Here is a 24,224-nt window from a genome sequence, read left to right as displayed (position 1 = left end):
TGCTGGTGGTGCTCCTCCCATTTGCCACCAGGATGAAAAGGATATGTTGATTGGCTCTTGAAATTTGCCACCGAAATTATCTTTGGTTTTGATTTGACCTTAATAGGTCAAGCCAAACAGGGATGCGAGCTACTGGATAGAGCAGTGTGGGGGGAGGGGGTGGGGGGGAGAAGTGGAGGAGGGAAGGGAGGAAGATGGCACCAACAGATGCATCCTCAGACCCCAGTTCACACCCTTGCCAAAATCTCTGACAGGGTTTCATCATCTGAGGGTGACGTAAGAGGCTTGGAGTCAGGCTCCCCTTCCTCCCCTCCCCCAGAGATCCCCATCCACATCTGGAGCTGCAGCTGGGTCCTCCTCTTGGGCCCCTTCCAGGGGAGGGAGCTGGGTGAAGTGAGGGCAGCTGGTGAGGGGCCCTGTGAATGGCTGCAATGTTGGGAGGCAGGGGGCAGGGAGGAGGCGTCTGGGCTCAGAGGGAGGTGGACTGGGAAGGGAACTGTGGCTTTGCAGCACTGGTCTCCTCCATCCAGGTCCAGTGCTGAAGTCTCCATGGTCCTCCTTGTCCTTTATGCCCATTCCTGCAGGCAGCTGCCCTCCATCTTCCCTTCCCCACCCACTTCACCGCCCAGCCTCTCTACCCAGGTGCTTGGAACTGAGTGCCCCCTTTGTTCCCTCCTCTCCCCCAGGGCAGCTCAGGCCTCCCACACTGACCCTCTGGCCCCACTGCCACAACAAGCAGAGTGTGAGCTGGGCCCAGTGGGGTCATCTGTGGGTCATAAAGGTCAATGGGACAGTCGTCTAGCAGTAGGGAGGGGCCAGTCTTCTGCTAGGAGCTTGGCCTGGAATCAACTAAAACACGAGCTTTAAAATGCTGCAGGGTGGAGGTGTGGGGGATTTTAGTCAGGGGCTAGCAAGAACTCCCTTCAAGAAGAGTTGGCAAATTTACTGGAATAAATGCAGAAGGGAAGCTTTCCTGGCTCTTTCGAACTATAAACCGTCAGTCGCTGTGGGATGCCGGGGAGACCAGGGTTCTTACCATGCTTCCCCACGAACTCGCTCTGTAACCTTGGGTAGTTCCCCTCTTTGAGTCTCAGCTTCCTCATTTATGAAATGAGAGTCCCATTGAAGCCGAGGTTCTGCCACTCCAGGAGCTTAGGTTGTAACGTGGACTGCGTCCCGCGCCGCCACCCCCATCCTCCCATCCCGCCCCCTACCCCCAGCCACCCCGTGGCCGCGAGCCAAGAGGTCCCTTTAAAGGAGCGAGTCCCGCCCCGGCTGCTCATTCGGGCCTTCGATTGGCGGCTCCTGGGCGAGGCGGGGCCCGGCGCGGGCTCGGGGCGGGCTCGGGGCTGGTTCGGCCCCCGCCCCCTTTGTTCGCGCTGCGGCGGGAGGTGGCGGCCGGGTGGGAGGTGTGTGCGCGTGTGCCGCGCCGTAGGGAGCGGCGGGTCGCGCCACCGGCTGTCAGCTAGCTCCTCGCCGCCGCCCGATGGCGCGAGGAGGCGCGCGGGCCCAGCCCCGGGAGGCCGGCCGCGGGTGAGCCCCCCGGCCTGCAGCCCGCGAGCATGTCACCTCCAGCCGCCGCTGCAGCCTCCGCCAGCCGCGCCCCCGCCTCCCGCAGCCGCAGCCGCTGCCTCGGGCATTGGCCCCCAGACCCCCGCCTCTGATCCACGCCCAGACCCTAGCGCCAGAGGGCCATGGCCGGCCAGGGGGACTGCTGCGTCAAGGTGGCCGTCAGGTAGGGACCCGCGGCGGGGAAGGGGACGCGCGGAGGGGGCTCGGGCTTTGTCTCGCGTGGGCTCTGGGCGGGCGGCGCGGGCACCGATCGGGCTGAAGCCCGCACTCCCAGAGGAGGGGCCGGCGTGGGACCGGCTGCAGGGCGCCGCGCGCTGGCCGGGCTGCCGCAGGGGAGCGGCGACCCCGCGGACTACTGGAAGGTGGCTTTGTTTGGGTGGTAATTTTGGGCCCCTCTTGGGAGCCCTTAATGATCAGAAAATCGAATAAACAAGGAAATCCGGTATTTCACACCCAGCCCTGGCCCAGGCCGGAGCGTCTGTGCGTTTCCTCTTCGCCTCCCCACGAGGCTGCTGTCTCATACGGGGATACCAGAGGGAGGAAATTTCCCCCACATCCACGCAAGTCAGCTAGTTCTGTGCTCTTGGTCCAGCTAGCAAAGGCAGCACACCCGCCCTGGGAGCCAGATCTGCAGACAAAGATCGGGAGCGGGGACCAACGGAAAAGCTGGGGTGATGCCTTGGCCTTCTGTGGGAAGTCACTGGCTTTCAGGGAGAATCCTGCCAGTCCTGTCCCAAGAGGAGATGGGGCTGGGAAGGGAGAAGAGATGTATCTGAGATGCTACCCTCTGAGAGGGCAGGAGAGTGTGATGCTGACGCCCATCCCCAGGCATTCAGATAAAATTGAGCAGGGGAGGGTTGCCTAGACTTATCTGGGGTTCCATTCTCAACAGCTCTGGGACTTGAGCCGGCAGACATGAGACAGGGAGAGGACATGACTGGGTGGGTTCTATTGAGAGGGGTACACAAAGGTGCAGGGACAGGAAATGCTGTGAAATTGAGCCATCTGTGTTCTTTGTGCTGGGTGGAGATGCTTTACACCTCACCACCTCTCCCAGTTTTTGCTTTGGGTTTTTCTCTTTGAGAGGGGTGTATTGGCGGCAGAGTGCCAATCTGGGGCTGCTCATCAAGGTAGGGATGTGAAAAGAATATCTATCTCTCCCCCAGCTCTGTATGATGGGGGCAGAGGGGATTGTCCAGGTCTAGGGTAGGTCTCTTGGGTCTCTAGATCCCTTGGGTCATATGTGACCCAGATTCCAGGGGTCCTGGGAGGTTGCTCCTAGACAGAGTCAGAGATGGCAATGAAAAAGCTTTTCTCTTCCTGCCCTAGGGCAGATGCCCCTCGCCCTGGCCACCTGGCCAGCCCTCTGCAGCCCAAGGAGGAGTTGACACTGATCAGTGCTGGGGTTGAGGGAAGGAGGTTGAGGCACCCCCACCCGTACACCCCAGGCAGCACTCAAGAACCACTTGAGCACAGCTTTCCTGGCTCTAAGCAGCCAGAGAGACAAAGAGGAGCCCCGCAGGTGCCTGGTGGGCTGGCTGGGGCGGGGCCAAGCTGCTGCTGGGGCTGACATTGCAGCAGGATCTTGTGGAGGTCGAGGGAGGGGGTGCATGGCTGGGGGTGGGAGTGAGAAATGTAAATATGGCATCTGCAGCAGATTGAGAGAGTCCGAGAACACCATAAAAGGGAAATGAAGCTCTGGCCCCCACCCATTGTGAACGAGGGCTGGGAAGGAAGGGGCTTGGGGTGCCCTTTCCACAGGGGGCTTTGCTTTAGACTCCATCTTGCTGGAGAGAGCTAAACAAAGGCCCCCTACCTCTGTTCAGGGTCCCCAGGCTGAACTGGGGCTGAAAAGATGTGGGGCTCCCACCCGGGGAGCCTCATGGAATTGGCACAGTGAGGAGAAGCTGGTGTTCTCTTCCCACTGCTGCCACTAGAAGCTTCCCGGGACCCTTTCCACAGAGAAGGGATCATGCCTGCCCTCCGCATCCAGTTCAGGGGGATGTGTGTCATCTCTGGTTCCCAGTCAGATTGCCCTAAGTGGGGTCCAGGTACCCCGCATCTTGCCTTTGAGTTGCTGATGTGGATGGGGGTGGGGGATTGAGCATCAGAAATCAGGCTTTCAGGGTCTCCGGGAAGGTGAGGGCCCCGCCCACTCCTCTCCCACCCCAGCATGAGCGCCCAGCCCCGGCACACGCCAGACCTCAATGGGCAGCCGGCCGTGGAAGGCAGACAATGCCTGGACAGAACCCAGTTTCTAATCAGAGAGCTTAGGACTGGGCTGGGGCTGGGCTGGACTGGGAAGGAGAGCAGATGGTGCCAGTGACGGGCTGTAGGGGGTGTTTTCCATGCTTTTAGATCCTCTTCTACCCCTCCTCCCCTGTAGCACTCCCAGAAATCACTTCTCTCACCTGAAAGACTGAGTGGTGGGCTACACTAGAGTAGAGCATTTACAGGAAAGGCAAGGCTTGTCCAGGGCCTGGTCCAGCCCCAGGGCTCACTACCTCCTGCCAGGTTCAGCTGTCTTTTTGACTTTCTGGAAGTCCTTTTTTGTATCCAACTGAAGTGCTTTCTGAATTTCCATGAGAATAACTTGTAGTGAGCCTGGACTCCAGCTCTTCAGACAAGTAGGGCCAGGAAGTGGTCTGGGGTGTGTGTGTGTGTGTGTGTGTGTGTGTGTGTGTGTGTGTGTGTAGAGGAGAGAGGCCCCAGGGCTATTAGATTAGGTGAGAAGTGCCAGGCCCAGGGCTCTTGTTCCTGCAATCTGTTTGGGATGAGGAGGTAGAAGCTGGCTGGCTGTGGAGTGCTTCAGTGAAGGCCTGGGCTCTTGGAGAGCCGGAAGAGGAAACTTTCAGGATCTGGGGCTCAGGGTAAGGGAAGAAGGTCCAGGGGTGAGCAGACCCCCACAGCCCCACCTTGTGGCCTCCCCAGCTGGATGGAGTCTGGCCCATCTGTCCCTGAACCCAGGCTAGTCGGCTTTGCACTAAGGGATTCCCAGGCCAGCCTCTCCAGCCTGCCCTGTGATCCCTTCATCCATTAATCCCCTTGTACTGTAAAGTTCTCAGCTTCCTGAGCTGGACTAGAACTGGCTGTTACCTGGGGGAGGAGGTGTGCCACAAGGCTACTGATAGGTGGGGCAGCGCTGTGACCTGCCCCAGACTGCAGAAATACGAGGCTGACAAATCGGGGGAGAAAGGGGTAGCTGTTAAGAAATGCAAGTTGGCAAAGTTGAAATTGGGGAAGGAAGCCAACTCACATGGCGAGTTTGTTTAAGACCCTTTCAAGTCCCCAGCTCTGAGCCCCCACCGTGAGGGGAGCCCTCCGTGTTGCCGAGCCCCCACCCCTCTTATCTCTGCCTGGCTTCTCTAAGCTTCCTTCCTTTAGTTTGCTTGGCCGTGCCTTGGCCGGGCTGGCATTCATCTGTTGAGACTACAGGGTTAAGTAGGGGATAGGGAGGGGCTTGGGGGATCCAAGGGACAATGTTTGATTACACCCCTGCCCTCTCCCGTTTGGGTTCTCTAGCTGCAGTTATTTCCCTAGTTCTAGGCTACTCTGAAATCTTGGTCAATGGCTGTCTGAATTTTGAACCAAGAGCAGTGGTGGCTTGAGAGAGAAAGACTGAAGCCAACAGAAGAAACTGTGGGGGGGGTGGGTATTTGGGGTACCTTCCAAGTTCCAAAGCCAGTCAGTGCCAATAAATGCCATCTGTGTCCAGTTTACAGTTCTGGGGAACTGAGGCCCATACAGGGCCTCCTGTGGGCTGTGTGGAGACCTGAGAATCTTAGTGGTGGCCTCCTGCTGCAGAAATAGGGTTTATGTCATCACAAGGAAGTGGAGTGTAGTAACCACAGGCCCCGGAAACCTCCCCCTCCACCACCCAGCCTGCCTGCCTGATTGGAGCTCAACTTTTGAAAACCTCCAAGTGGAGGTGGGGTGGGGCCCAGGCCCAGACCAGGGAGGTGGCAGAGGTGATACATGCCTGGCATGCTTATTTTTACAACTCTGTGGGCAAAGGGAGCTGATGCAGTTCATCTACTGGCTACATCATGGGGTACCTTCCCTGTTTGTCTTTCTGGGCCTCAGTTTTACCCACTGGAAAATGGGAACAGCTGCTTTGTTCTGGTTTGTTCATTTGTGAAGAGCAGCAGCTTGGAGGAAGACGAAGGCATGAAAATCTTTGGAGGGAACAAAATGCAGAGTAGATTCCTGAGGACCTGAATATAAATCAAATGTTTTTTAAAATAGGCCCTAATATAAGTGTACCTAAGAGATATCTCTGTAGCTTAAGCTTTAGCGAACTATTTAGTAAATTGAATTCACCTCCGATCTGTTGATTAGTCTATTAATTTAAAGCAGAATGCGCGGTGCGATGAAAGGGGCATGAACCAGGATGTGGCTAAGCACTAGAATGTACCCAACACTCTGTGCCTGCAGCATCCCATTCAGTTGGCCAGGTGACTCTGTTATTCCCATCGTATAGATGCACAAACACAGGCAGTAAGTGGAGGAGGCTGGACTGGAACCCACGGTATTCTCAGTTGCGAGCATGTGCTCTTCATGCCACTCTAAGCTGCCTCCGACTTCAGCTGCTGATTAGCTGTGTGCTTGGAGTCTCTATGCCTCAGTTTCTTCAAATGCTTTACTATACACAGTGGCCATGAAATGGAACATGGGAAAGTGAAGGTGGGAAGGCACATGGTGCTGTGCAGATGTGTGGCAAGGCTGAGGCTGTCCAGATTCTCCTGTATGGGATTGCTTAGCAGCATGAGGCTGCCTGGCACCACCGCGGTCCTAGCTCCTAAATCCATGCTGTTATCATTTGTGTTAGGGGAGCTTCCCCTCTACATTCTCCCTTTCTTAGATCGCTGCAGCCATCCCTGGCTTTCGTCTTCCTGCCTGGATTTCACCATGGCACTCTCTCAGGAAGGATGTCCTGGGGGCAGCCAAGTCTTTTGCTGGCCCCCCACCTCACACACACCAAAGGGCGGACCCCCACATATGCTCGGTCTACTAACATTTCATTTCACCCTCTAGAAAGTGTTTAGAACATTGAGGAGGAAAGCAGTGTCTTCTGTGCCCCTCCCATTGGAACAGCCAGAGGGGCACCGAGAGGGCCCTGGGCTGGGTGGGGATTAGAGGTTGCTTCCCTGCCATGCGGGAAGCTGGACTGGAACGCTGGCTCTTCCTTGGCCCCCGAGATCCGCCCCTCAATCCTTATGTGAAGCCCCAGGGCAGGTGGCAGCGGTGTTGGCTGCAGTGTCCTGTTTCTGGAGGACTTTCTCTTTCACCTCCAGCTGCTCTGAGGTATGGAAAGGAGGTCATGCTGCCATCCTATCCCAAATGCCTGAATGTCTATTCCTCTATCCCTTTGCCTCCCTGAGGTGAAGTCCCACGTCCTTTACGAAGGCTGGGCTGGTCCAACCAGAGGCTGACTTAAGGTGTGCGGAGGAGAGTTGGCCGTACGCAGTGTGGGCAGGGGGCCAGAGCCAGTGCGGAGGGGAGAGGCTCACTGCCCTCTCCAGCCAGCCTCCTGTTGCTCTGCATTCCTCAGCAGGGGAGCGTCCCCAGGGCCCAGTCTCCACCGGCTGCCCCCCACCAGATGCAGATGCCGATGCCGTCACAGCTCTGGGCTCTGGGCGAAGCCTGACTCTGCAGCGTCTCCTGTCCCTGGGGAGGTCATGGGAAACCCCTGCCAGATGCCCCGAGGTGGGGGTGGGACAGGGAAAGTAGTCCAGCACAGCTGAGCAGCACTTCCCTGAGCTGGGCTTACCCCTCTTCCCAGGCCCCAGAGATGGAGGAGTCTGACCCTGGCCAAGGAAGTTCCTGGCCCCTGCTCACAGCCAGGCTTGTGTGGCTGATGGCAGGCTAGGGATATATCCAACTCAGGACAGGGACTGGCTCCTTCTCTCCACTCTTCCTGCACATCCCTGCTCCCTGGCTTCTGACATCTCACCCCAGTCTCCTTGCTGGCCTCGTTCCTCCACACAGCTGAGATCCTGATGCCCTAGAGGGCCATAGACCACCGGACTCACAAGGTGCCTCATGCCAGGCACCCCTTCCCCTGTTAGCCTGCCTGACCCTTGGCGTTACTCAGCAGCCAGTGGCCAAGACCCTAGGATGAACTCAAGAGGAGGGGGTGGGGTCAGAGTCCTGAACCCCAAGCATCCCAAGCTGACACCCTAAGCCCTCCTGTAGCTTTTCCTGGAGTATCACACCCAGGACAGGCAGAGAGGGTTAACAGATCCCTTGCACCATGCCGGCCAAGGCCTCCTAAACCCATGCCCTTTGGCCCCACATTACAAAGCCTTCTTGTTTGGGGGTTCAGAGTCCCGAGGGCAGTCTCAGGAGGGCTGGCCTGGGGAAGGGTCTGGAGACCAGGAGAGGAACAAATGGGAGGGCAACAAGACCCTCTGGTTGCTGCAGGGCTCTCATGGCTCTGCCCCCAATATTGCTGGGCTCTCCTCACACCTTACCCCTGCAGCTAAAAGGGCAAGCACCCCAAATTAGATCTTGCCACCTCGTTTTGTAGAAGACTAGCCTCTCTGGGAAGATGCTTTGTCTGGGCGAAGTCAGCTAAAAGCCCCCGGGTGTCTGGGAGCTAGACTCCCCTGAGAGCAGGGATTTTACTTCCAGCCGCCTTCCCCAGAGCTGGCGGGCTGCCACAGGGAGGAAGAGAGGATGCTCATTAAAGTGGGGGTGTGGACGTCCTCTTTCTGCCACAGAGGAGAGCCGCCTTCCTCTGACAGGGAAGCAGCCTCCTGGGTTCCCCACTCCGTACTTCTCCCTGCTCCAGGCTTCAGCTTTCTTAAGCATGAAACGGGAAAAACGCTTTCCCAGCAGACAGCTCGTGGCACTGCTGGCAGCTGTCGGCAGGATCAGTCCGGGAGAGTCTCTGAAAGGATCATTTTTCTCCAAGCCGACCTCTTTCCCGCCCTGGTGCAGAGCTGCTTGGGGAATGCTTCAGGACTGGGCACAGGCAGGTTTGGTTCAGATTTCACCTCCACCATTACAGATTGTGTGACTTTGAGCTTGTTAAATTTCACCTGCTGAGCCTCGGTAACATGGGGCACGTATGCCCGGCTTCACAGGGTTGTCTTAACACATGACATGTGTTCATGTACATAAAGGAGTTTGGCACATAGGCTCTCAAAAAGCGTTAGGTAGTGTGTGTCCTCATCAGACAAGTCCTAGGTGGTGAAGAGCACATGAAGAAGGCAAGAGGGATCTCAGTGATTTCTGAGGAGGAAGACTCCACAGACCCCTCCAGGCTCTCCTCTCCCAGGCTTAATCATCTTTGCAGGCAGGAAGTTCTTTTTGCTAGCTTATCTAAATCTCTCCTGCTACAGCTGAGTTCCCTTTTGATCTTGCCCTCTCACTGATGAGGAAGCCCTGGTGTCTGGAGGTCATCACCGGGCTTCTCTCTGTGTCCCCTCCCTACATCACACATCCGCCATGGAGAATACAGCAGCTTGGCTCTGCTCTGCCCCACTGCCCAGGCTGGAGCCAGGCATGCCAACTGGAGGCTGGGCGCAAGCAGAGGTCATGGAATCAGGACAGACATTGCTTTTCCTCTTAGGCTTGGGTTTTCACACCCAGAGACAGGGCGATGAGCTTCCTGACTTTGCAGTCCCTCCCTGGGCAGTCTCACCAGCTTCTAGGAGCTCCTTTTCAAGACTCCAGAAAGGCATTTAGTCCCTAATGCCTTGCTTAAAGGAGAAAAGAGCAGATAGGCTTTTAGCCCCCTGGGGCTTTTGGGGCTTTTTCTGAAGGGACCAGTCATTTTGGCCATCTGAAGGGTGATTCTAGTCCGGGTCTCAGGTTCTCAAAGCCTTTGAGGTAGGGAAGAGGGTGTCTGCCAGCCTAAAAGTCCCTGAAGTGCAAATGACACACAAGTGAGCAGCTGCAAGCATCCCAGCTCTCACCAGATCGCCTCTGGATTGAATCTTCAGGGCTGATGGCTAATAAAGATGAAAACCTTTTTGCATATCAGCTATGTGACCTTGAGCCGAGTTACCAGTTTCTCTCTGAGCCCTCATTTGTAAATTAATGGCAAAAATACCCACCTTAGAACTAAATGATAGAATGTAATAACCTAACACGTGCAAAGCATCCTAGATGGTGTCTATGAGAGGCAGTCCTGGCTCTGTAGATGTGTTGGTGGTTACTAACTAAGGAAGTCAGTCAGGCAAGTGTGACGGTGTTACCATTACTGGCAAGGAAAAGGCACCAGGAATCACAGATCTTGCATCACAGTTGTAAGAATTTCTTGGATTCTGGTTAGCTGCTTTAATATGGTAGCCTGTGATCTCTCATCAGTGAGAAGACAGACCCTTCAAGTGGAAAGAGCCTGGGACCGCACCACTGGGGACCTCAGTGTAAAGATTTGGGGGCAGGTGGGTTAGGAAGCGAGGGAGGGACCCTAGCCAGCTGATTGGGTGGGACCGACTTCACCTAAGAAGCTGAGCCAACCCCTAGGAGCCCAAGGTCATTGGGCAGAGCTCCTGGGAGGGCTGATTGGAGGGCTTTGTGTGATGTCATTAAGGACGAGGCTGGGGATGAGGCCAGGCTAGCGCCTTCCTCCCTCCTAAGCCACGGGATAGGCTGCGGGGCTCCCGGCACGTGCCCGGATGTGTGCTGTCGGTACCCTTTGCAGTTTTCTCTCCTTGGCAGTCTCTCAGCATACCCCCGGGCTACCTCCTCCCTGTCTCCTCTGGCCCCCCCTTCCGCCCCGTCCCCCTGGCTCCCCTAAGAGCTGAGGATCCGCTGAGCTCAGCTCTTCCCGCAGCTCTGCGCCCCAGGCTTGCAGCCTTTGTCCCGCCACCGCGGGCACCAAGCGGGTCGAGGCAGGGGGTGGGGGTCAGCCTGGGAGGATGGGGGCTCCCCAGACGCCTCACGTCCCTGGCCTCCGCGTGCGCGTTTCTCCGGGGGTGGGGGACGGCTTCCCACATCACACCCGCTCCTGCTCAATTGTGAACAGAGGAAGCTCAGCAGCCTCGCTGCCTGAGCCAGATCCTGCCTCTGAAAAGCTCTGGGCCCTTTCTCCTCGCTCCCGCGCCCGCTCTACCCGCCGCTCAGCCTCCGGGTTGCCAAGTGGCAAATAGGCCCGGCTGTGTGTTCTGGGAGATTCCGGGGGCCTTTCTGAGTGGGGCTGTACAGCCGGCCCTCCCTCCCGGCAGAACCTTGAGAAGGGATGGCAGGAAGATTGCAGGGGTGGGGCCTGGGCTGAGATGCCCTGTGTGCCCTGGGTACCCTGGGCACCCTGGGCAGAAATGATGACACTGGACGTTTGGGCCACAAAACTTTACTGACAGAAACGGGCAGCTGGTCTGTCGTGGGCCACAATTTGCTAATTTGGTTTTTAAGATATTACACTAAGTTGTAATTGATCTTGATCACTGAGTTTTTTCCTTGCCTCCTTAAATTTTGAACTGAGGGTGAATGCCTCCCTTGCCTCACCCTAGTCCTGGCTCTGGTCCACAGCCTCTAGGGCCTGTGTTTTAGCTGGAAGGCCCTGCAGGCCACATGCAGGGGCTCATGCCTGTAATCCCAGCACTTCTCAAAGCCCAGGGAGGTCTGAGACAAGGCCCAGGCAGGAGGATCACTGAAGCCCAGGGGTCTGAGACAAGCCTGGGCAATATAGCGAGACCCTGTCTCTGCAAAAATGTTTTAAAAAGGAAGACCCTAGAGATCCCTGACTCCCCTCCCATGCCCCTGGGGAGGAAAAGGACTGTTAGTGGTGCCCATCCTTGCCACCCTGCTTCTTCCTTCCGCTTATCTGGGGTCAAGTGGGCCACTGCCACTTTGAGGGCAGCCCAAAGAGGTGACCTCACCAAGGGTGGGGCCAGGAGAAGAGGCTGCTGCAGGGGTGGGCGATGGAGTTCTTAGAAAGTCAAAAGCGGGAACAGACCTTCTAGATAGCCTAGGAGGAAGCAGGCTCGTGAACCACAAGCGAGCCAGGGCAGAGCTGACAAGCACCCTGGTTGCTTGTCTCCCAGCCCTCTTGTCTCCTACCTGTGGGGTGTCAGTTTGAATTTGCCACCAGGCAGGGTGTGGTGAAGAGTGAGCCCAGGATGACTGAGACAGTGTCTGCCACCGCGGACTGTGAGCCCTCAAAGGCAGGGCAAGCCTGACGCCCAGCCCTGCACATATGTAAACAGATATGCAGGGCTCCTTCTGGAGAACCTTCCCGCCCTGGTGCAGGTGATCTGTGGACGGTGCCTGACCCAGCGCTGGCACATGGAGAGCATCCCTGGCAGCTTAGTTCTCCTTTGCTTCCATTTCCATTTACTCATTCCGTCCAACACTCTCTCCCTCTTCCAGGTGAGTTGCTTTGGGAACTGGTGACTCATCCAGGGTCCATGCCCCCTGTCTCCCAGACAGTATCTGTTTTTCTGGGTGACACTGCTCACACATGCTCACCTGCACCCTGACAAAGCAGTCTGGTGCTAAGTGTAGATCAGTATTGGGCTGGATGTCTCTTTCTGACCACAGAACATATTGGGTCAACAAAGGGTCCCAGGGTGAGTGCCCAGCTGACCCCCCAACTCCTGGACCCTAAAACTCTGGGGTCTCCTCCCTACATCTTCTCTCCCAGACTGTTGTTCTGCCCACTCTCTTGATCCTGGCAGGCAGCCTCCCCAGGTGATCCAGGGGCTGATTGCTGAAGCAGAAGCTGCCCCCCGTCATTGAAGGGCTCTGACAAGCAGGGCTGTTGCCCCCCCTCCCCTGCTCCACCGTCTCCAGGGACGGTGATTTGATTTCCTCCAATCGCCAGCATTGCCATCTGCCTACAGTAATTAAATGGTATTTGAACTGAATCCAGAAATCCCACTGCAGGCAGCCACGTGGTAGGGAGGCCGTCTTCAGGAGCTGGTGCTAGCCAGCAGAGCTGGAGGGTCCTCAGAGGCTGCCCACGCCAGGCCCTTGGTTTATCTAGGAATACCTGGGTGCCCTGGGAGGAAGTGATTAGTCTTGGATCCCAGGAGCCCAGGGGCAGAGCCAGGTCTGAGAGCCAGGTTCCTCTTTAGTACCTGTGTGCAGTGCCAAGCCCCTCCTTCCAAGATTGCTCCTGCTCTCTCTCCCTGCATATGTGAGATGTTCCTTCCCCCGGCACTCTGAGCCCTGGCCCTGGGAGACAGGGTAGCGTAAGACCATTGAAAGGGCAGTGCGTGCAGACTGCATAGGTTCAAGCCCTGGCTCTGCTCCTGACTGTGACCTGTGACTCTGGCTGTGTGCCATCTCAGCTTCCTCATTCATACATGAGGGTCATAGTCCTCACCTCCCAGTGTCTTGAGGACCAAGAGTAAATCCATAGCAGTGTTTAGATGCTGCCTGGCACAGAGTGAGTGCTCAGTGTGTGTTCACTGCCATCATTAGCAGTAGAGGTAGAAGTAGAGGTAGGAGCCTTGCTGACCCTGAGCTCTTACTGGAGCCTTAGGTTTCTGGTCTGGAGGTCCAGAAGGATGAGCAAGAATCAGCCATTCTCTTCCCAGGCAGAAGCCAATTCAGGTGGAAAATGGAGAAGCGGGGCTTCCCTTCCAACCTGGGCCAGACAGCTGGATAAATGTGGTGACTTCTTTTGGGCTTCCATTCCTTTTAGAGGGGAGGCACTGACCTGTGAGGGCCTGTTCACACCTCAGAAACACTTCTGGGGCCGGGCACGGTGGCTCACGCCTGTAATCCCAGCACTTTGGGAGGCCGAGGTGGGTGGATCACGAGGTCAAGAGATCGAGGCCATCCTGGTCAACATGGTGAAACCCCATCTCTACTAAAAATACAAAAAAATTAGCTGGGCATGGTGGCACGTGCCTGTAATCCCAGCTACTCAGGAGGCTGAGGCAGGAGAATTGCCTGAACCCAAGAGGCAGAGATTGCAGTGAGCCGAGATTGCGCCATTGCACTCCAGCCTGGGTAACAAGAGTGAAACTCTGTCTCAAAAAAAAAAAAAAAAAGAAAGAAAAAGAAACACTTCTGAAGAAGGCCCAGACTCTTATCTGTGGGTCGGAACTGGGCCTGGTGTAGCTCATCCCCAATCCCTCCCTGCCAGGCTTTCCCCACCTCCCCAGTCTCCTTTATTCCCTTGCAGTGGAAAAATGTAGGCAGCAGGCTCAGGTGAGCACCTTCCCCAGCCTACAGCTCTGAATGGGCCTTGGGGGCTGGGGCAGCTGGGGACAGAGACAGGATGGCGACTTGAAGGCCCTAGACTCTGTGGCTAGGCGCCTCTGGGCCCAGGATGGGTGCTGGCCTGGCCCCTGGCATTCTTTCTTCTCTTGGTGAGTGTTGGCTTAAGGAGAGGAGGCCTGACAAGCAGCTCATTGTGAGTGCCTGCTGATGGGCTGGCTTGTGTGAGCCCATGGGCATGAGAGCCTAACCCCCATCCCCTTTTACTTTAGGGGGTTGGGGTGGGGGCGGTGCTTTCTGCCAATCCCTGCACACGCATGCTTGATGACTCCTTCTTGGTTGCCATGGGAACCTTGTCATAGTGATGGCTGCTTGGGAAAGAGAGGAAGGGGTGGCTGGATAGAGATAGTTCTGTCTATGGCTGGCTCCTCACTCAGTCCTGATGCCGCTTTTCTTCCTCTTTACAGGAAAGCCTGCCAGGATCTGGCTTGGGAGTGCACCCTGGGCTGGCCTGGTGTCCTTTCTAGAGGCCCTTGCCCTTCACAAGGGAACCAGGGACTTGACCTGGTCAGCCCTAGCTGTGTGTGATCTGGCCCCTCCACTCCTAGAAAGGAAGCAGAGCTGGGGCCTGAGAATGTCCCCCAGGCTCTGGCATCTGGGAAGGGGGCTCCTGGTCTGGCATCAGGGAGGGGAGCTCCCGGCCTCCTGCTTGCAGCCCCCATAGGCATTGGCAGAGGCTCTGGCCTCTGGAACTTAGTCCTGGCTCTGGGAATGTGGCCCAGAGCTGTGGGATCATCCAGTTCCTTCTCTTCCCCACCCTGACCCTGCGCTTTGCCTCCCCAGCAGTGGGCAAGCCGTCTTCTCTCCGCTGGCGAGATGCTGATTTCTAGGGCTTCCGATCCAATCGGGAGTGTGTGCATTTATGTCACACAGACCTGGATATGGCGCCATCACTGTCCATAATACACCCTTGGGCAAGTCATTTAAACTCTCTCAGCTTCAGTTTTCTCATCTGTAAAATTAGGCAGATGATAGGCACCTCACAGGTTTATAGTGAGGAATACATGAATTAATTTATGGAAAGTACTTTGAACATAGATCCGATGTATACTGAGTGCTCAATAAATGTTAACAACTGCTGTTTTGATGATGTTGATATCGTTATTACTATTGTACTACAAAAGTTGGCCGGGTGTGGTGGCTCACGCCTGTAATCCCAGCACTTTGGGAGGCTGAGGTGGGTGGATCACGAGGTCAGGAGTTCGAGACCAGCCCGGCCAACATGGTGAAACCCCATCTCTACTAAAAATACAAAAATTAGCTGGGCTTGGTGGTGTATATCTGTAATCCCAGCTACTCAGGAGGCTGAGGCAGGAGAATTGCTTGAACCCAGGAGGCGGAGGTTGCAGTGAGCTGAGATGGCGCCATGGCACTCCAGCCTGGGCGACAGAGCAAGATTCTGTCTCGGGGGAAAAAAAAGTTGCCCATGTCCTCTAGGGGCACATAAGCATCCCTTCTTTTCCTCTGGCTCATGGGGGAAGTGGCAGCTTGGCAGTCAGTGTGAGGGAGGGGCCTGTGGCAGCCCCCTTCCGGCTGCCTGACCCAGGGCTCTCTCCATCCTGGACAGGATCCGGCCCCAGCTGTCAAAGGAGAAGATAGAGGGCTGTCACATCTGCACCTCCGTTACCCCAGGAGAGCCCCAGGTCCTGCTGGGGAAGGACAAGGCCTTCACCTATGACTTTGTCTTCGACCTGGACACCTGGCAAGAACAGATCTATTCCACTTGTGTGAGCAAGCTCATCGAGGGCTGCTTCGAGGGCTATAATGCCACGGTGCTGGCCTATGGGCAGGTAAGCCATCTACACACCCACCTATGGCCGCTCCAGCCTTGGTCTCCCTGCATCCAATGAGAAGGCTCCACCTTCACAGCAGCTGAGACACAGCCTCAGGGTTTTGTCTGTTGTCTAAGGATGCTGCTGCACCGCTGGTTAGCAGAGGGAGGGCTGTCGGTCAGACTCTTCCCCAGAGCGTGACTACAGGACCAAGAAAGCAGCCGGGGAACCAGGCTGGGAAGTGGATGAGCTAAGGGGATTTGGCCCAGGCACAGGGTTTGCTGGTGCCCCCAAAGGGTGTGGAGTTACACCCTCCTGTCTTTGCCAATGCAGACGGGGGCCGGGAAGACGTACACCATGGGTACTGGCTTCGACATGGCAACGACGGAGGAGGAGCAGGGCATCATCCCGAGGGCCATCGCACACCTCTTTGGGGGCATTGCTGAGCGCAAGCGTCGGGCGCAGGAGCAGGGTGTGGCTGGACCTGAGTTCAAAGTCAGCGCCCAGTTTCTGGAGGTACTGTGGCCTCATAGGGCGGACAGGTGGGAGGCTTGGTGGACTGCAGGACCATGGAAGCTGGGCCTTCCTCCAGTGCAGTGGAATGAGCCCAGGGAATCATGGGGGCATCTCCAGGTGACGAGTTCCCTGCTACTGAAAGAATCCAAGCTATGGTGGAGGACTTCTTGGTGGGACACTTGAAAGGGGTTCCTGCATCAGATGGAGCTTGAGTTGATGACCTGTTTGATCCCTTCACACCTGACTGGTTTCAGCTCTGACACTGATTAACCTTGTGACCTTGAGCTAGTCATTTCACCACACTGAGCCTCATCTGCAAATTGGGGTGATACTGGCCTTCTCTGCGTCCCCCCTCAGCCTCAGGGCAGCCTATACTGCCCCTCTGGCTCAGGTGCTTCCTGCCCCCTGAGTCTTCTCTGACCCCAGGCAGGAAGATCTTCCAGGAAAGGTCTTTCTGTGCACCCGCCCTTCCTGTCTCTGGGAGGATGTCAGGCCCAGACTGGCAGTTGGGGAGGGGCTTTTAGTGGAGAGCAGGGGTCTCATCTTGACCCCCACCCAGTAAGGGTGCTTACCCATAAACCCTGGAGCTCTGATCGTATCCAGGTTGCCCTCTGAGGGAAGCATGTGGCCTTGGCCTTCCCCAACCCCAGCCTCTGCCTGTTACAATACAGCTTCCCTCCTGGGCACACAGGTGGCGGCTTGCCCTCTAGGGTACCCTGCACTTTAGAATTTGGAGGTTTTCTTTGTTCCTCTGGACTTTTGCTTCTAATAAATGAACTGCCTATGTGTGTGTGACTCTGTGTTCCTATCTGTGTGCGTAGGTCGTCTGTGTGTCTGTGTCTGTGTGTGTCTCTGTGTCTTGTGTGTCTGTGTGTATGTCTGCGTATGTGTATCTATGTGTCTGTGTGTGTCTCTGTGTCTGTGTCTATGTGTCTCTCTGTGTAACTGTGTGTCTCTGTGTGTGCTCATTTGTGTGTGGGTGTATGTTTGTGTCTATATGTCACGTGTCTGTGTCTGTGTCTGTGTGTCTGTGTGTGCGAGTCTGTGTGTGTGTATGTGTGTCTATGTGTCTCTGTGTGTGCCAATCTATGTGTGTCTATGTGTCTCTGTGTGTGCAAGTCTGTGTGTATGTGTCTGTGTATGTGTGTCTCTGTGTGTGCGTGTCTGTGTCTGTGTGTCTGTCTCTGTGTGTGCATGTCTATGTCTATATGTCTCTGTGTGTGCATGTTTCTGTGTGTGCAATCTGTGTATGTGTGTCTGTGTATATGTGTCTATATGTCTCTGTGTGTGCACATCTGTGTGTGTCTATGTCTCTATGTGCACATCTGTGTGTGTGTCTGTGTCTGTGTGTGCATCTGTTTCTGTGTGTGCACATCTATGTATGTGTGTGTGTCTGTCTGTGAGTGTGTCTATGTGTCTGTGTGTCTGTGTCTGTGTGTGTGTGTCCATGGCTGTGCATGTGTGTCTGTGTGTCCCTGTGCATGCGCTTCTGTGTCTGTGTGTGTGTCTGTGTGTATCTGTGTTCATGTCCGTGTCTGTGCATGTGTGTCTGTGTCTCTGTGTGTGCGCATCTGTGTCTATGTGTCTGTGTGTGTGTATCTGTGTCTGTGTCTCTGTGTCTATGTGTGTGTGTGTGTGTCCGTGTGTCTATGTGTCTGTGTCTGTGTGTGTGTCCGTGTCTGTGCATGTGTGTCTGTGTCTCTGTGTGTGCGCATCTGTGTCTATGTGTCTGTGTGTGTGTGTATCCGTGTCTGTGTCTCTGTGTCTATGTGTGTGTGTGTCCGTGTGTCTATGTGTCTATGTGTCTGTGTGTGTCCGTGTCTGTGCATGTGTGTCTGTGTCTCTGTGTCTGCATGTCTGTGTCTGTGTGTGTGTGTCTGTGTGTCTGTGTCTATGTATCTATGTGTCTGTGTGTGTGTGTCCTTGTCTGTGCATGTGTGTCTGTGTCTCTGTGTGTGCGCATCTGTCTGTGTGTGTGTCTGTGTGTGTCCTTGTCTGTGCATGTGTGTCTGTGTCTCTGTGTCTGTGTGTTTCTGTGTTCACGTCCGTGTCTGTGTCCTGCTGCTCGTGTATCTCAATAAGCGTCTCTCTCACATCTCTTTGTTTTCATCCCCTCCCTATCCTGTTACCGTGGAGAATCCCCAAAGAGCAGGTTCCTGGAAAATCAGTTCCATACGGTGAACCACAAGAGGTCAAATGATGCAGTGTGTCTGCCCCAACACAGACAGACAGACAGACACTGTGGGCCCCCATCTGCACCATCCTTTCCATCTCCTCCCCATTCACGTGGGATATTTCAGTCCCTTTAGGGCTGTCAAAGCCTGGATGTCTGAGGGCTGCAGTCTCCCCCTGAACCCACAGCATTTTCTTGGCTGCTGCCCTAGCTGCCCTATCCCTATTCCACTCCCCAGCCCTAGCTCCCTGCCTGCTGAGCATCCCAGATTTCAGCAGGCGACACTTGCCCTGCCAGCAGTTCCAAACACAGGAGTCTTCTTGGCTGAGACCGCCTGAAATGGGGTGACTGCTCCTGGCCAGGCCCCCTCACCACGATGGTCTCACCAGGCCCTCTCCAGGACACCGGTGGCATGCTCTCCATGCCCACCTGCTGCCTAGCACAGGGCAAGGCACACAGGCATGTTCCTCCCCTCAAGAGCTTGTCGTCACCTCAGAGACCGCCAGGGTCAGGGCACAGCTCCCCTGGTTTCCACTGAGCTCTGTCTCTGCTCTCCCTCATCTGGAGTCACATCCCCACCCACTCTTTCCCACTCTAGGAATACAACAGGATCTGCTCAAACTGTGGCCACCTCTTCTTCATCTCCTACATCTTAGAGCCCCATCCCTTTGTCCTCCTTCCATCCTTAGTCCCTGCTGGGACCGAGCTGCTGGCTGCTGGTTCCTTGGGGATTGAGGAACAGCGTGCAGCCTCCAGCTACTTCTGCTCAGATCCCAGCTGCCTCCTGCCCCTATCCTTCAGAAAGGCCATGGGATTCAGAACCCAGAGGAGACCCAGAGCCTCAGTTTGCACATCTATAAAACAGAGATGGTTTACAGGCATGTGGCAGCCACCTGGGGCCCCACTGCATGCCCTGTGCATTCAGCTATTTCCTTCCTGCACAGCTCTACAACGAGGAGATCCTTGACCTGTTTGACAGCACCCGTGACCCTGACACCCGCCACCGCAGGTCCAACATCAAGATCCACGAGGATGCGAACGGTGGCATCTACACCACTGGCGTCACCTCTCGCCTCATCCACTCCCAGGAGGAGGTAAGCATCTGCTGGAGGTCTGAAACAGGCCCGGGGCATCCCGAAAGGGCAGAGGCTGGCACCACTGTAGTCCCAAGCCCTCACTTCTGCCTCCATTTCCAGCTGATCCAGTGCCTGAAGCAAGGGGCCCTGTCGCGCACCACAGCTAGCACCCAGATGAACGTACAGAGCTCGCGCTCCCACGCCATCTTCACCATCCACCTGTGCCAGATGCGCGTGTGCACCCAGCCCGACCTGGTGAGGAGCCTGCGGGGGATCCAGGAGCCAGCTTGCTATAGGGGCATCCCAGGAAGGGCAAGATGAGGAGCCACAGATCCAGAGATAGCAAACAAGATTGAGGCTAGCCTCTGCCATTTGTTGATTTTTATGTATTTTTCTTGAGCCTCAGTTGCCCGATTTGTAAAATGGGTTAATGATCTCTCTATCATGGTGTTGTAAGGATTAAATGGAAATCAGGCTTGTGCAAGTACTGTGCACATTGTCAGACGCTCTGCCTGTGTGGAGGAGAGTGTAACACATTCGGCCATCTGTGCTGCCTCTCCCACATGTCAGTACTGTGAGCAGGGCAGCCAGCGAGGTGGGCGTGGGCTGGGTGAGTCAGAGCTGACTTCTGCTGCAGGTGAATGAGGCGATGACCAGGCTTCCTGATGGTACACCTCCCTCCAGTGAGTATGAGACACTCACCGCTAAGTTTCACTTTGTGGACCTGGCCGGCTCAGAGCGGCTGAAGCGGACAGGGGCCACCGGCGAGCGGGCCAAGGAGGGCATCTCTATCAACTGTGGCCTGGTAGGCACATGGCAGGTCATCAGCCCCAGCACCCACCACTTACACAGCTCAGTCTCAGACCCCTCCAAGGCCCTGCAATCCCATGCCTGCTGAGTCCTCCTTGGACATCTTGCCAGTTAGCCCTTCACTCCCAGACCTCATCCCTGCCCCCAACTTCCCGATTTCACCAGCTTATCCATCTGCCTGTAAACCCACCCAGAGAGCAAGAGAGCTGCTGGGGCCAGAGAGGCAGGTACAGATGACTTGGGATTGTCTTGTCCCTCCCTCCCTCCCTCCACTCCCTGAGTGACTCTTGAGTGCCAGGGTCTGTCTCCCGCAGCTGGCCTTGGGCAATGTGATCAGCGCCTTAGGGGACCAGAGCAAGAAGGTGGTGCACGTTCCCTACAGGGACTCCAAGCTCACTCGGCTCCTCCAGGACTCGCTGGGGGGCAACAGGTATCTGGTGACCAACACCCAGGAAGGGGACAGGGGAGTCAGGGAGATTCCTGGAAGATCCTGGTGGCACATGCCTGCCCGGGAGGAGGAGGCCCTCCCATCCTAGGCTGCAGGTTTGGGAGGTAGGAACCTTGAGGTGCTTCATGTCGTTTAGACAACTATGGTCAGACGCAGTTTCCTTATCAGTAAAATAGGGGGAGATGTTCCTAAGGAAAGCCCTATGGCCCAGATGAGATGATAGATGGGAAATGCTAGGAAATGCAGGGCTGGCCGGGCGTGGTGGCTCACGCCTGTAATCTCAGCACTTTGGGAGGCCGAGGTGGGTAGATCACCTGAGGTTAGGCGTTCAAGACCAGCCTGGCCAACATGGTGAAACCCTGTCTTAAAAAAATAATTAAAAAAAAAAAAAAAGAAAATGCAGGGCTGTGGCTCATCCTCATCACCAAGCAAAGGACTCTGGCAATTCTGCATCACTGCACCTTAGCCTTGGTAGCTGCCTTCGCTGTGGTTACCTGCTGTTGCAGTGGAAACTCCCGGCCAGGTGGTCCAGATGCCCACATCCCAGGGTCTGTCCTCCTGAATGCCCAGGTCCTTTGGGCATTAAGGCAGTGGGGGAATGGGATGGGAGCAGGATCTCTGCTCTGAGGCAATGCCTCTGGAGACTGGCTGGGTCCCTCACCCTCACACCAGCCTTCCTGCACCCCCAGCCAGACCATCATGATCGCCTGTGTGAGCCCCTCAGACCGAGACTTCATGGAGACCCTCAATACACTCAAATATGCCAATCGGGCCCGCAACATCAAGAACAAGGTGGTAGTGAACCAGGACAAGACCAGCCAGCAGATCAGTGCACTGCGGGCTGAGATCGCCCGGCTGCAGATGGAGCTGATGGAGTATAAGGCGGTGAGCATGCTCCTGGGCACTGCCCAGCACTCCTTCTTGGAGCTAGTGTGCCCTCTCCCCCAGCCTCACCCTGACTCTCACCTCCCTGTCACCCACCATCCACTTTGGACGTGACTCTTGAGCATCGGTTGTGTGCCAGGCATGATGCTCACTATTAGGGACTCACCCAGGTGAATCAAGCACAGTCTGAGCCCTCAGGATTTTAGAATATTAAGTTGGAGGAAGAAGGGCTCCCCGGCTTTTGTTGCATAGATCTTATGGACATGGAAGACACTCTCCAGGGTGTTTTCATATCTGCTGAACGTGTTGTGTGGGAACAGACGAGACTGCTAGACTGGCACAGAATCACTGGTAGAAGGGACCGCAGGAGTAGTTCAGTGTGCTGCAGAGGAGAGAGTTGGCCTTATTTGCTTGGATGGTCGGGGAGGGCCTCATGGAAAAAGGGGCCTTTTATATGGATTTTGCAGAATGAATGAGATAACAACAAAATAAGATGGGACAGGCATTCTAGGTAAGGAACAAGCCATGCACAGAGAAACAGAGTGGGAGAAAATGGGTCCTTTGGGGGAGTGTCTAATTCCATGTGACTAAGGCAGAAGTCACCAACTGGTAGCCCATGGCCTGAATCTGGCACATAGGTGAGTTTTGGTTTGGCTTGCACTTGTTTTAAAAGAAGACAACTTAGTTGTCAACCTTTCTGAAAAGTCAGGGAGTTTCAGATTTGCTGGAACTACTTATGGTACTCAGTTGGCTGGCATAGGGGCTGCACCTTTTATACTGAGTCTGGGACTCTCTGAGCTCCAGTCTCTACCACTCCCTACTGTCTTACACCCAGCCTGACTCATTTGTGCCAGCTGCCTGCAGAGAGGGTTTTGACCCTTGGACTAGTGTTTATGGAGATATATGAAGGTACACTGTGGAAAGGTGGTCAAGTAAGACTGTGAGAGGCCTGGGGTGGCTGCTTACAAAATTTGGACTATTTATTGTCAAGGAGAACTGTGTAAGGTTTTTGAGCACTGGGGGCCAGGAGCTGTGTTTTAGGAAACCTGTGGCAGGGAAGAATGGGGGTGCTGCCATATCCAGGGGAAGGCCAGGGCGCTGGCAGAGGGAGGGGCGTCGTCAGCCCCTTCCCCCGCCTGCGAGCTCTGCTGCCTGACTGCTCTCCGTCGCCCCTGCTCCCAGGGCAAGCGAGTGATCGGGGAAGATGGTGCCGAGGGTTATAGTGACCTGTTCCGGGAGAATGCCATGCTACAGAAGGAGAATGGGGCTCTGCGGCTCCGGGTGAAAGCCATGCAGGAGGCCATTGACGCCATCAACAACCGCGTCACCCAGCTCATGAGCCAGGAGGCCAACCTGCTGCTGGCCAAGGCTGGTGAGTTGGGGTGTGCCAGGGCAGCTCAGAGCACCAACGAGCTAGGACCCCCTCTCCCCACACCCACCCCAGAGCATCGGGTGGGCTAAGCCAGCCAGTCAATTCACAGTTCAACTCATTTCTGCATTTTTTCATTTTAAAACATCTTTGTGTGGCACAAATAATACATGAACACTTCCTTCTTGTTCAACATGCAAACAATACATCACTATATGAAGTGAAAGGTTAAAATTGCCTCTCCCTGAACTCTCCACCTCAGGCCCTCTCTACTTCTCAGAAGGAACCTCCATGAGCAGCTTGGTGTGTATTTTCCCACACCTTTCTCAGTATTTTTTTCAAGTATGAATATGTATTCATATATATTCTTAAATGTGTATACGATATGGACTACTTTTTCTATGTATGAGATTATATATATTGCTCTAAGACTTTCCATTTAGCATTCTGTTTTAGAAATCTTTCCATATTAAACCTACTTTGGGTTCACGCCTGTAATCCCAGCAACTTGTGAGGCCAAGGCAGGAGAATTGCATGAGCCCAGGAGTTTGAGACCAGCCTGGGCAACATAGGGACACCTAGTCTCTGCAAAAAAATACAAAGATTAGCCAGGTGTGGTGGCACATGTCTGTAGTTCCTATTACTTGGGAGGCTGAGAGAGAAGGATTGCCTGAGCTCAGGAGGTCGAGGCTGCAGGCAGCTGTGACGCTAGCCTGGGCGACAGAGCAAGACCTCGGCTCTAACCAAAAAATTAAAATTAAAAAAAAAAAACTGACTTCTCTTCATCTTCTGCCATGGTGTCCCATATGTGATAATGATGAATGAATTTATTACCATAGGCTTCTAGTGATGAGCATTCAGGTTGTTTGCAGTTTCTTGCTGTTGCCGACAGTGCTTGTATACCTCTGTGCAAAGTATTTTTTGGAAAAGGCTCACATGAGCTACGCTATTGCAGGCACAGATATAAGAGCAGTAGTCCAGAGGTGAAGGCCCTTGCTTCATCTTTCTTCTTCTTCTTTTTTTTTTTTTTTTTGAGATGGAGTTTCGCTCTTGTTGCCCAGGCTGGAGTGCAATGGCATGATCTTGGTTCACTGCGGCCTCCGCCTCCCGGTTCAAGCGATTCTCCTGCCTCAGTCTCCCAAGTAGCTGGGATTACAGGCATGCACCACCACGCCCGGCTAATTTTGTATTTTTAGTAGAGACGGGGTTTCTTCATGTTGGTCAGGCTGGTCTCGAACTCCCGACCTCAGGTGATCCGCCCACCTCGGCCTCCCAAAGTGTTGGGACTACAGGCGTGAGCCACTGTGCCTGGTCTGTTTATCTTCTTTATCGCACCCTCCTTCCCGCTTTCCACTCCAGGCGACGGCAATGAGGCCATTGGTGCACTCATCCAGAACTACATCCGGGAGATCGAGGAGCTGCG

General features: G+C 55.2%; 1 protein-coding gene across 4 annotated transcripts in view; it reads left to right on the top strand.

The window, feature by feature from the left end:
- Positions 1-1,649: 1,649 nt before the first annotated feature.
- KIF21B (kinesin family member 21B) overlaps positions 1,650-24,224 on the top strand; it is a 53,599-nt gene continuing 31,024 nt past the window's right edge. For all 4 annotated transcript variants that reach the window (XM_012459538.3, XM_012459537.3, XM_012459536.3 and 1 more), the window contains exons 1-10: positions 1,650-1,735; positions 15,320-15,542; positions 15,858-16,040; positions 19,158-19,307; positions 19,410-19,544; positions 19,927-20,094; positions 20,414-20,529; positions 21,237-21,432; positions 22,615-22,804; positions 24,161-24,224. In XM_012459538.3, coding sequence (XP_012314961.1) covers positions 1,695-1,735; positions 15,320-15,542; positions 15,858-16,040; positions 19,158-19,307; positions 19,410-19,544; positions 19,927-20,094; positions 20,414-20,529; positions 21,237-21,432; positions 22,615-22,804; positions 24,161-24,224 — 1,466 coding nt within the window. In that variant the 5' untranslated portion in view covers positions 1,650-1,694. The remainder of the gene's footprint in view (positions 1,736-15,319; positions 15,543-15,857; positions 16,041-19,157; positions 19,308-19,409; positions 19,545-19,926; positions 20,095-20,413; positions 20,530-21,236; positions 21,433-22,614; positions 22,805-24,160) is intronic.

This window comes from Aotus nancymaae, unplaced genomic scaffold (genome assembly GCF_030222135.1).
Source record: "Aotus nancymaae isolate 86718 unplaced genomic scaffold, 86718_ANA_hifiasm-v0.15.2.pri h1tg000039l, whole genome shotgun sequence".
NCBI lineage: Eukaryota > Metazoa > Chordata > Mammalia > Primates > Aotidae > Aotus > Aotus nancymaae.
The sequence above is the reverse complement of the archived record's forward strand: the minus strand, read 5'-3'. Positions and strand labels throughout refer to the sequence as shown.